Source organism: Xiphias gladius, chromosome 15 (assembly GCF_016859285.1).
Source record: "Xiphias gladius isolate SHS-SW01 ecotype Sanya breed wild chromosome 15, ASM1685928v1, whole genome shotgun sequence".
Lineage (NCBI taxonomy): Eukaryota > Metazoa > Chordata > Actinopteri > Istiophoriformes > Xiphiidae > Xiphias > Xiphias gladius.
Window position 1 is genome coordinate 22,059,961 of NC_053414.1, and position 11,898 is coordinate 22,071,858.

Sequence of the window (11,898 nt, forward strand, 5' to 3'; positions counted from 1 at the left end):
CTTCAGTTTTCTTTAGTAAATGGTCATACATATTTCTGTCCTAGCCTGCAGCTATGAACCATAATGCAATTTTGGTTAACTTTCGAAATAGATGTGGACCCTTGCAGATAAAGGATGTTGCACAAAAATTTGTGTCTGTATTTAAAGCCAAGGAGGAGGAGCTGGGACCTTTGAAAGTGTGAGAGGAAGGGGAAGTTATAAATACTGTAGTTCGACTGATCCAATGATTCCTGTACACTTGCTTCTTTTTTCTTTGCCGATAATTTTCATTATGATAAAAATCTACATTTACGCTTATCTCCTTTCAGGTGAGTTTATATTTCTGTATTCTCTGTATCTGCACCTGCTGTAGCTGATGTAGAAATCCTGTAGCATTTGGATGATATGCCTTTTGTTGTTTTGCTAAAGGAATAATTTAGTCATTTACCTTTTGAAAGTATTATGCACTGACAATATGACAGTCTTTAAATGTTTCTTTGATTTTCATTTGTAGCTCTGACTATTGTGGAGACGAAGACTCTGAACAAAAATGGCTATGTTGGTAAAAATGTGACATTCATTTGCTCAGGCTGGAACGTTTGGGTTGATGTAAAAGTTAATGTCAAGTATCTTTGTCAAGAACCATGCACAAAAGACAAAGACATCATCATCAAAGCAGCGTTTGGAGAGAGTGAATATAAGAACAGAATACACATAAGTAACACAGCAGAAGGTTTGTTAGTGACCTTAACTGATCTCCAAATGTCAGACTCCAAAACATATCTTTGTGGAGTTGAGAAATATGGCTATGATTCATTTATAGAGGTGAATCTTAAAGTCATAGACAGTAAGTTTGTGTTCTCCATTTTCATTTCAACAAAATACCATCACTTTGTCAAAAAGTAGTAAAATCTGATTAATGAATATTATGTCTGTTATTTTCTGCTTTCAGGTCCCGAAACAACTGCTAAAACAGTCACTGTTAGGTCTACCGTGTCATTTGCTGCTATGACCAGCTACATTACGTCTTTAAGCAGCTCAGATATTATTACAAATATGTCTATGTCATACACCCCCCTTCATATAACAACGACTACTGCATATACAAGACCAGGAGCTGGTATGAAGTACACTCATTTGATTTTGATACATATTTGATTGCTAATTAAAATTGCAATGCAGAGTTTAAATAATATTGAGTGCTACTGCAGTACGGCTATCAATGTGCTGAAAATATATTTTCTTAATGATTAATAGATGCCATCCTAATTTGTAGTAACAGCAAATTAACAAAGATAGCGTATAATGGTATCCGAAATACTCAGAGTTTTAATGAATAGCAAAATCAATTAGGTGTATTAGTTGTAGTTTACAATGATACAACAAACTCATGTTCAAATATCCTATTGCCAAATTTACAAGTCTCAGTTACCTGCCCCCTAATGTTGATCCTTTAGTGCTTCAGTTGGATTCTGATGTTGAGTTTTTATTTGATTTTCCTTACTTTCAGATTTCAGGTCATTCAAAAAAAGTTTATTTTCACATATCTGGTGAAAAGCAAGTACTTTAAAGATTCATTTACAGTAAAGAGGATTTGAGGAGCAAGCTGTTCTTGGTATGATCCGTTGTGATTAAGCTTTTTTCATCTGTCTTCCTCTTGGGACACTTCCTCAGGAAGTGTACAATATTTGATTATAGGTTACATTGTTATAATAACCATGTTGATGGTCCTGCTGAAGTTTAAGGGGAGGATGATAAAGAAACAACTGAGTAAGACCCACACACATCACCACACACATTGCATTTATTTGGTAACAATAGTAAAGTCCACAAGACACATTAACAAATGTTTTTCGATATGCAAGTGTCAAGTCCTGATGGGCCACAAGAAGACACACAAAGGGTGAGTTTTTTGTTTTTTGTTTTTTTTTATCATTATGATTTTGAAACCATGTGGAGGACAGTTTCTGTCGGCTCTTCCACAGCAGCTTGAAGTACTTACAAATACAGTACATTCCTCAGCTTGTGTGAGGCTCAGGCATTGGGATTTCTGTGTCCTGAATCCACATCATGCATTAAAAAGTGTGAGTTGATGTGCAAAGAAATGAGAGGACTAGGTCTATTTTCAGTAGGGATATTCGAGCAGCATCATGCATTGAGGTGAAATGTCACAGTTCATACCATATTTTACCGTTGTATGCACTTTGTTTGCCCTTTCAAAGCAATTTTATGGCGACAAACTTGGAAATTACTAACTGTAAAATGCACTGTATTTGGCTTCATTGCCATGGTGATGACACACAACTGTATCCTTCTATTGATCTCAACAAGACTCCATCTTGATAACCCACACAACTGTCTTCCTGACATTAAAAACTGGATGTCACTGAAGTACCCATAGCTAAATTAAAGTTTAAAAAGTAAAAAAGTTATCGATATTGGTGCAGACACTGCAGATACACAGGTCAGAATAAATCTTGTCTCCCAATATCACTTAAGAAATAGCAAAAATCTTGGCGTCATTTTCAATAGCAAGATGACATCAGCAGTTTGTAATTAGGGTTACCATGCCTTTAATTTAAAGGCTTTAAAGGTCAGGAATTAACTCCTGAAGATATCAGATGAGCACCTTCAATAACAGGTTTTAAAGTTGTCTTTAAGTTGTTGTGTGTGTGTCAGAGAGAGAGAGAGTCTTATTTAAATAACATAAAATCTTTCATTTTAATTGTGTCCCAATTTTAGTTGTGGTATTTACATTTTAATATTTTACAGCCTCTTAAACCAATAATCTCTCAGGAATTAACAGGAGTTCAAAGTCTTTCCTTCATTACCTCATGCATGAACAACACATTAATTAAAGCATTAACTAAGATGAGTACATCATCATGAATTATGATTTATTAAGCGTGAAAATTATATATTCTTTGTTCACAAAAAAATTGGACCACTGAACCAAATCCAACCAACTACAGCATGGAGCCCATCATGACATCTTAATAAACTTATTTGTGGCCCTTAAAATGAAGTGGTGAACCATTTGATCTTTACTATCCATTGTGATTAAAACTATGGTAAGTGTACATGAAATATCATGACTTCATGCCAGAAAAAGAATGAATTCATGCATGCATACATTCTATGACAATATATCCATTAATGCAAGAACCAATTCTTACCATAATCAGGATCGCTGAGTTATTAAGCATCTTCATGTCTCCTTTATAGTGGCCTGTAGTTAAATGGACACACCCAACAATTGGCCAATCACAACACGTTGCACATGAATTCTGTTGAAACCCAAATAGTGTAGCCATCATTAACTAAGTATTAACTTCTCATGACTTCATCATGTTTGTGGCCCCTCAATTAAAGTGGTGAATTGGTCCTTATTTAATAATGATGAACGATGTGTTAAATAATGATGGCATAATTGTGAAATGACATGAATATATGGTTTGGCAGACAAAATAATACATTTAGTAAAAGTTAATTTAAGATACAGAACTTTACACACAATGCACTGTGGATGCAAAAGGTTTTTAGTCTTTGTTTTATTCCTAACAGTATAAGGCAGTTAAGTCAACAGCAATGCCTGGGAAGAGCTGAGTAGGTATTTAGTCCATGTACTTTTAACACATGAAATTTAAATGCCTGTACATCAGAAATAACTTGGAAAACTTTACACAAAGTTCCATTTAGTTCTAAAATAATTCCTTTACTCACCGAGAGCTGTCTCCAGCAGTGGAAAGCAACGGCAATGTTAACTCTTGTTTTGCTTCCATTTCTATCACTTCTTTGCTGCTACTGAAGTAGCATGATCCCAGCTATCTCCGGCCCTTACTTCCCCTTTCCTTTGCTCAGAGGGCGTATTCTATCCTCTTGTCTTGTAAACACAACAATAGCTGAAGCTCTTGGTAAGTAAACAGCTGTTAATGCCAACTTTTGTTATGTAGCGATAGCAAAAACTTATATATAGCATCTTTAAGGTAAGGAGCCATCTTTTAATGTAAAAAATACTACTGCTGTGGGTTCCTCATGAGGTATTCACGAGGTATACAGTAAGGATCCATCATCTTTTTCATTAGGATAGCTGAAGCTTTAGGCTCCTGCTCACAAAAGCCCCTGCAAGTTTCAGCAAACCTTTTCATCCTGTCCTTCTGTTAAAAGTGGACCTCAAGATATCAAACAGTTCTGGGTTAGTTGCTGCAAGTTCTGCTATTGGGGCCTGATACACAGTAGTGTTGCATTCTACCCCAAGCTTTGCATAAGTTTCAGCTTCCCTGATGCGTTCCCTTTTTACTTTTTCCAAAACCATGTTGTAACAGCAGATGGAGTCGTCAGGAGTTTTTACTGTAAGACAAGAGAAAGCACAAAATAATTGATGAATCAATTTAATTAAACGAGCCTAGTGACAGCGCTGCACTACAATTGTCAATTTCACATTTGCTTAATCAGCAAACAAGACTATTTACACAGTACAGTCAATGCCAACATACACTCATGTGATAACATAGCGTGCACAGAAACTGAAGCTGATAAAATTCATAACTGATCCATAGGAGATTTTGATGTGACAAGGGGCAAGGAGTGGCAAATGTAGTATTGTCACTGCTTGCTAAGTGGCACACTTGAATAATTATTAATTTTGTTGGTTACACTGTGTTGACTCTACTATGACACATCTGTGAAAAGGCTGTTATTGCTGCTGCAGCAGGTCTATAACTGTCTATGAAATAAGTCAGTGGCTGTAAGACCCAGCTACCATCGCAGACTTCAGGCACCAGTTCAATCTAATTAAGCCAGTACAAAACACTTTTCACCCTGTCTCCTTCATGTGGAGGGTTCCCTATATTGAGAGCACTCCAACCAGTTAGTGGGGATTGGAAATGGACTACAAAATCCTCCGACAGCAAGTATGCATCAGCTGCTACTACTACTACTACTACTACCCTCAAGCAGTAGCACGTGCTGCAGAATGGAGGAAACATACAAATTTGAGTTCCATCTTGCTACTTTGTCAAATTTTTATTTTGATCAGACACTTAAACCTTTGCTTCATTTTCCTTATACTGCTTTTTCATAGTAACTTTTGACAAAATCACAAAAAATACAACGTTAAAAGTAAACAACAGGAATGTATCACTTTTTTCCTTTCAATCACAATCTACATTCACAATTTATTTTTCAGCGTATATTCATTGTTTTGCATATGTTATGCATTCACAAGGAAGTAGCACATACCATGACACAACAGCTTGACAAGTAAGTTATGTTGGCTGCCATGGTGACAACAGCTTAAGGTGGACAGTGGTTAATCCTTCTTACAATTTATTTCTTCATTTACTGTATATCCTCCCTCTTAAAAAGGAGCACTCTATGCACTTGCAAGGGTGAAATTTGTGACACCTCAGGGATGGACCAACATGTTTGTACCCGCTCTGTGGACCTCAGTGTTGTGTGTGTGTGTGCTGGTTGAGTGCTCAGGCAAGTTCATCTTGAACTTACTGCCCAAACAGAGACTGACAATTGTATCACTCGAGTTTGTGAATAATTCACTCTATATCTCTCAGTTTCTTGCCCATTCTCTTGGCCTTTTTGGCCTTCCTGTCCTCAGGGGACTCAAAATCAGGCTCAGAATCAGATGACTCAGAGGATGAGGAAGCAGCTTCATCTGACTTTTGTTTCCTCTTCCCAGGTGCCTGCCCTACAGAAAGGATATTAAAGGCCACCTCTCTTCCCTTGTCACTTGTTAGTGCATGAGCTGTGAAAATCCTACAGTATAGGACATGTACATCTATTTTTGAAGTTGTAATGTCCTCAATCAGCTTAACCCTCTTTCAGTCTCTCCCAGAGGAAATTTCACTCCTCTGTAGCACATCAACACATTCTTTTAGGGTGGCAAACTTTCCCCCTTGGCCTTCAATTGTTTGCTTAGCCTCCTGCAGAGCTGTCTGCAGAGCTGGAGCGTCTGTAATAAGCCCCAGCTCTGCCGACGGGGCCTCATAATGAAACACTGTTATGCAGATTGTCACATTTTAAACTCAGAGCACTCCTATATGACCACCACTCATCACAAGTAGATAGTTCTTGAACATCCTCAGCTATGTTTCAAATGGCATTTTAGATTCTCCTGGACATTGTAGCAAAGTGGGAGGCAAAGGATTAGTAGTCACAGTCATCCTTGGTGCCAATTTGTCAAGTTTTTTGTAATAAATCACTAAAAGGAAGTACTGGACATGTTACTTTACTGATTGCGTGATTCACAACAACACTTTGCAATACTTCCTCTCTTCTTTTTTTTTTTTTACAAAACAGTATAACAGCAGTTACATAGTGCCACCTTTTGGCCCGGAATAGGATTAGCTTTCAGAACACAACAGAACCATATTTCTCTGCAGGGACCTGGGTTTTCAGTGTATTGTCGAAGTATGATACCATTGTCAGAGTAAAGGGGGCTCCAGATAGATTGATATCATTAAGAACTTTTATAATGTATTTGTCTAGAAGCACGATGTCTGCCTGGCACTTAATGGGGGTGTGGGCTGGGGGGACACTAGTGATAAAAACGATCGCTCCCAAACTGTCAACCCATCCAGATGACCCTAAAGTATTTTGTTTTTGTACCCTACCGTACCTTTAATGGGCGGCTGTACTGAACGAAGGAGCCTAGTAAGAGCAATAGCACATAATTAGAAACATTTTCAACTAGCACATTTTCGACTTTTTCGACTTTAGACTTACTACAAATCATACAAAGAAAAGGGGCATACTTTAATTACTCCCTGGAGGACAGTCGTAGTGAGGCCACCGAGGGTGGGCAGAGCCTGGTGAGCATGATGGAAGGGAGCGCACCTGTCCGCAAAATGAGCACCTCTCTTCCTTAAAGAAAAAATTTTGCAACTGCAAAACACGGTTGGTAGATGCATTGGTATCGTAAAAAAAATCAAGAGAAAATTGCCTTCCGAATCCGACATGATTCATTCATTTTGGAAGTATATTTATTTTATTTTTTTTTGCAAAAAAGCAACAAGAAATTAAAGAAGAAAGTCAACTCAGCAGACTTCTATAAGTGGTAAGTTATGTGCATTGTTGAGTGGATTTCACTTTTAATACCTAATATTAACTAGGTTATGTTAACCTCATCCGAACAAGTTTTTTTTCATTCAATATTTTTGTGTTAGCCTATTGCATAAATGTTACATTTATGAACACTGGTCTGTATACAACTTCATAGATAGATTTGCTAAATGCATATTCTTTTTTCTTCTTAGGCTTCGTAGGCCTTACATAATTATATAGTATTTATTTAAGGCTTACTTTTTTTTCCCCTAGGTCGTGCCAACATCAGAGCCACAGAGGGAAAAAAAACAAAAAAACACCATGACTGTGAGATCAGGATCAATCTTTGAGAACTCAAGATACAGTCTATTTTCATGGATAAAATTTTTCTACAGGTAATCCAGACCATACATTCAGCTAAGTAATACAATTGTTATATTTTACCAGTACCAGTACCTTACTGCAGCTCCAAACACAAATTTCCTATATTTATTCACATTTAGAAGGCTTTTGATTCTAAAATGTTACACAAACTTTTAGGCATTGATATGAAGAAAGATGGCATTGCTAAAAGTTCAGCAACAATCTTAAAGATGTCATCCTGTTTAAGAAGAGTGTGCAGACATGCAATGAGGCAATATGAAAATGAAACAGAACAGCGCCTATGAGATGAAAGGGAGTTTGTTGTCATCGATGAGAGCAACTTCCGCCATAAACGAAAGGTAGACATTAAGAGAGATTGAGATTGATACTTTATCTTTGGGGAAGTCCTTTCCGTTAAGGAGAGTGCGCACCGTGCAATGATGTGGTGCCATTTTCATGATCAGTAAGTGAGTGAGTGAGAGAGAGAGAAAGGGAGAAAGTGGATGAGAGAGGAAAAATGTACATAAGGTGATACTCAAAACCCTCTTTTCTTCCCCTTTCTTATTCCTTATGAAAATGTATTTGAAAGATGTCATCATGCTCATTTTCCCCTCTGATCTAAATAGAATAAACAACATATGTGCTAATTGCTAATTTCCAAAATATTTTGCTGCTTTCGAAATAGTCATGACATAAAATGGATCAAAGCTAAATGATGTGTATGTTTTATCAACATTGGTTATATTTCCAAATCAAATTTAAACACCCTCGAACAATGCAATCGATTTCATTATGTTTTGTGCGCCAGGACACATGGCAGTTTTACTTATATGATCATTTAGCCACCATCACGTGTTAGAATGAACAAATAGGCAAATACATTTTTGTGCCATCTTCAGAGATTCATGACAAACAGATGAACCAGGGTTCTTGAATTTCAGAGGACTGTAGTTGCTGCAGCAAATAAAATGACAAAAATAACACCCAACCCAGCTGCACTGCAGATACGTTGTGCCATGATGTTGACCTGAACTAAGCTGATGGGCTCTAGTGGGCGCACATTGCATCCATGGTACCAAAATTGCAGTGCACCAATGGACTGAAAATCACACACCTACTACTGCACCTCTTCTCCCACCTCAACGTACAGCGCGTCACCAAATTACCAAAATGTCACTGTGCTGTTGACTGGCCACACTTGACATACCTCGCTGATATGAAAATAAGGCCCTTAGTGTCAGGCTATAAGACTAATACGATGCTGATTGTGAATTGAAGAGTTTTATGTTTACAAGATATCTTTCTTTTACAGTGTTATCAGGGGAGAATATCCGCCACCTGGAGGCGCAAAAAATGGGTTTTTTGGTTTTTGAATACTTAGAGTGAAAGAGGAAGAGGGACTGAAGACCGTTTTGAGGCTGGTCAAGAAGATGTCCCGCCACCATCTGATTCCATTTGTGTTGGAGCATGTGCACCCTGGGACATTAATCATTACTGATGAATGGAGGGCATATAGGGGTGCTCTCACCGATTTGGGCTACAGACATTTCAATATGAATTATTCAAGGTGGTTTGTTGATCCTGTTAGTGGAGCTCACACTCAGCCGTTGGAGGGGCATAGTTAAGATACAAATTGTTCACTGAAAGACGTTAGGGTTCACGTTCCCTGTTAGCTCACATATCAGAAGTCAGATGTAACTGATATGTAGGACATGCGTGCAGACAAAGGAGTAATATGGTAGCTACAGTGTTTTGTCTCAGGAGGTAGCGATCACATTCATTAGAGTGATTACTTATTCTATTTAATTTTTATGACTGTTGGATTTAATTAGCATGATTTGTCAAATAAAAATGTTTAGATATTATTAATGTTTTACCTTAAGCTGTTTAAGTTTCAGCTTTAGCATCAACATTTGTTTCTGGTAAGACCTTTTTAGGTAATAATATTGCTATGTTACTTAAGTTACTATTAAAATGTTTACAAGTTTTCATACTGTTAATGCTGTATGTTACTGTATGTAATTGATATGGCCAAAATAGGGCATAAATTCTGATTAAATTTTTACACAACTTGTGTTTGGAATTTTTCTAAATACATGATGCCATAATAGTAAAAGCTGTTCAGCACACTTCATTTGAGGGGTCACCAACTCGTAAGCAACTAATGCTTAATTCATGTCATTCCACAATGATGCCATCATTAATAACACATCGTTCATCAGAATTAAAGAAGGACTAATTCACCACTTTAGTTTAGGGGCCACAAACATGATGAAATCATGAGAAGCTAATGCTTAGTTTATGATGGCTATACTATTTGGATTTCAACAGAATTCATTTGCCAAGTGTGTGATAGGCCAATTGTTGGGTGTGTCCATTTACCTACAGGCTATTATGAAAGCGACATGAAAATGCTTAACATCTCAGAGATTATGATGATTGAACAACATTAGTTCTCAAATTAATTGATATATTGTATGCATGCATGAGATAATGTGATATAATGTGGATTCTTGTATATACTCCTAATTATTCAAGAAGTCGAACAATTCGTGCTTTTTTGATTCATGAATTAATGATAATTCATGTACACTTACCATAGTTTTAAGCACAATGGATAGTAAAGATTGAATGGTTCCCACATAATTTTAAGGGCCACAAATGATGCCTAGTTTATTAAGATTTCATGATGGGCTCCATGCTGTAGTTGGTTGCTTTCATTAATGTGTTATTCATGCATGAGGTAATGAAGGAAAGACTTTGAACTCATGTTAGTTCCTGATGATTCATGAGATATTAATGTATAAAGTAATGCATAAGTTACAGTAAAGTGTTACCCTATATTTTTCGTTTAACTCTCTGTTTTCTGTGTTTTTTATAGTTGTATTTTCTCACTGTTTTCTATTTCAAGGATGTTGAATATGATGAAATCAGAACTGAAGACCACCAAACTGAGAACCCACCTGTAACTGTCTCTACCGTGCACTTCTCCACTGACACTGATCCCGACAGTCTCTATGCTAATTGTTACTACCACCAAGACACTGAATTAGTGGCTGAGCCTGGCAGGTATTCAAAAGATGTTTCTTTAAATTCAGCTTCCAGGTCTAAGGTCAATCCAAGAGGGGCATGTACAGAGAGCAGAGTCACAGGTCCCCAAAGTGAATTTGTGTACTCTGTTGCTCAACAATCAGAAAGCAACGAAGGTGACTCTCTCTATTTTCTAGCTCAGTTACCAAAGGTAACCTGGAGGTAGCTACTGTCAAAATAGATAAAAAATAACTTTTTGTATGATATATGATTTTTTTAAAATGTAAATGTAGTGATATGATGTAATAATATCAAAGCTCTATTTGTGGAGAATTCAGTTGTATTAATAGTAATAAATTGAACGGAACTTGCTCTCTCAGATACTGATATTTTTAGTTCGGTGATTTGAAAGGTTCTGGTTCAAATGTATTGTAAATTTAAAGGTATTTGTGTCTTTTTATAAACTTTTACTACATGCATTGGTCCTTCCGTAAACTGGTGTCTTTTTATTTCACCATTTATTACATTTTTAAAAAGTACATTTATCTTAGCAAGTTCAGTTTGAGAACTGAAACTTTGTATTACATGACCTTTGCCAAGGAGGTCAGGAGTTCTGTTGTCAACATTACCCATGGGATACATGTGAAACTAACTTTGCTCAACTTTGTTTTTAATCCCTTTTTTGTGAAACACTTTGATTTGCATCTCTGTATGAAGTTTGCTATACAAATTGAGTTATTAAATAACCAATTTAGAGAATTTTAAAATTTGTATTTTTGTATTTGAATACAATTTTGATTTGATTTGTACATTTAATAAATCTGAGAATTGATTGTCAACCAAGTTGACCTAGTTTTAGTGTAAATCTGTTTGCTGCTTGTCTGTTTTCACTGGGACTTTCTTTATCTACCACTGATGCTGAACAAACAGACCCAATGTTGTAGTGAGTATATTAGGCTCCAGTGGAATTTACTCTTTATACTGCAATAATAATGAACTATTCAAGAGCAATCAGAGGGCATGCCAAATTCAGTTATGTTATAATGAGTATTTTCAAACCTAGAGGTGACAGGAGCCTGAACCAAGAGACTCAAAAATCAATGTGCAGGCTCATGGACTAACAGGACAGAGAATATGATAACAGGATCACACCAAGGTTTTTAGTAGATGTGGTATGTTTTAATTCAATTTTGTAAATAGTGAAGGGGAGATCTCGAAGGGGCAGGATGAGGATCAAGAGTCAGGATCTTCTCTGATGTTCCTGACAACAGGAAACAAATGATCCAAAAACACTGATCAGGGCAGAAGCTGACATAGCACACTGTATTTATAACACTTGTGCAGAGCTGAAACAGAGCTCCTCATTTACATATAGCATTAAGCAGACCAGTCAACATTTCATTTTATACCGAAAGTAAGTAAATTTTCTTTGTAATGGTATCAGCTGATTGAAAAAAACAAAAACAA

The 11,898-nt window shown here is 36.7% G+C and overlaps 1 protein-coding gene across 1 annotated transcript; it reads left to right on the forward strand.

Annotated features, from left to right (window-relative positions):
• The first annotated feature begins 225 nt into the window (after positions 1 to 225).
• Positions 226 to 11,241, forward strand: LOC120799738 (CMRF35-like molecule 1). The gene is made up of 6 exons (XM_040145067.1): positions 226 to 308; positions 494 to 826; positions 932 to 1,099; positions 1,654 to 1,749; positions 1,845 to 1,882; positions 10,313 to 11,241. The coding sequence occupies exons 1-6, from the start codon at positions 272 to 274 to the stop codon at positions 10,655 to 10,657; spliced, it is 1,017 nt and encodes a 338-aa protein (XP_040001001.1). The 5' UTR covers positions 226 to 271; the 3' UTR covers positions 10,658 to 11,241.
• The last annotated feature ends 657 nt before the right edge of the window (positions 11,242 to 11,898 follow it).

Excerpts from the sequence above, each read along its gene's own strand:
- LOC120799738 (XM_040145067.1), top strand. The coding sequence starts at position 272 with ATGATAAAAATCTACATTTACGCTTATCTCCTTTCAG. Across the intron at positions 827-931 it reads GAATCTTAAAGTCATAGACA|GTCCCGAAACAACTGCTAAA; the intron begins GTAAGTTTGTGT and ends TTCTGCTTTCAG. Across the intron at positions 1,750-1,844 it reads GATGATAAAGAAACAACTGA|TGTCAAGTCCTGATGGGCCA; the intron begins GTAAGACCCACA and ends TCGATATGCAAG.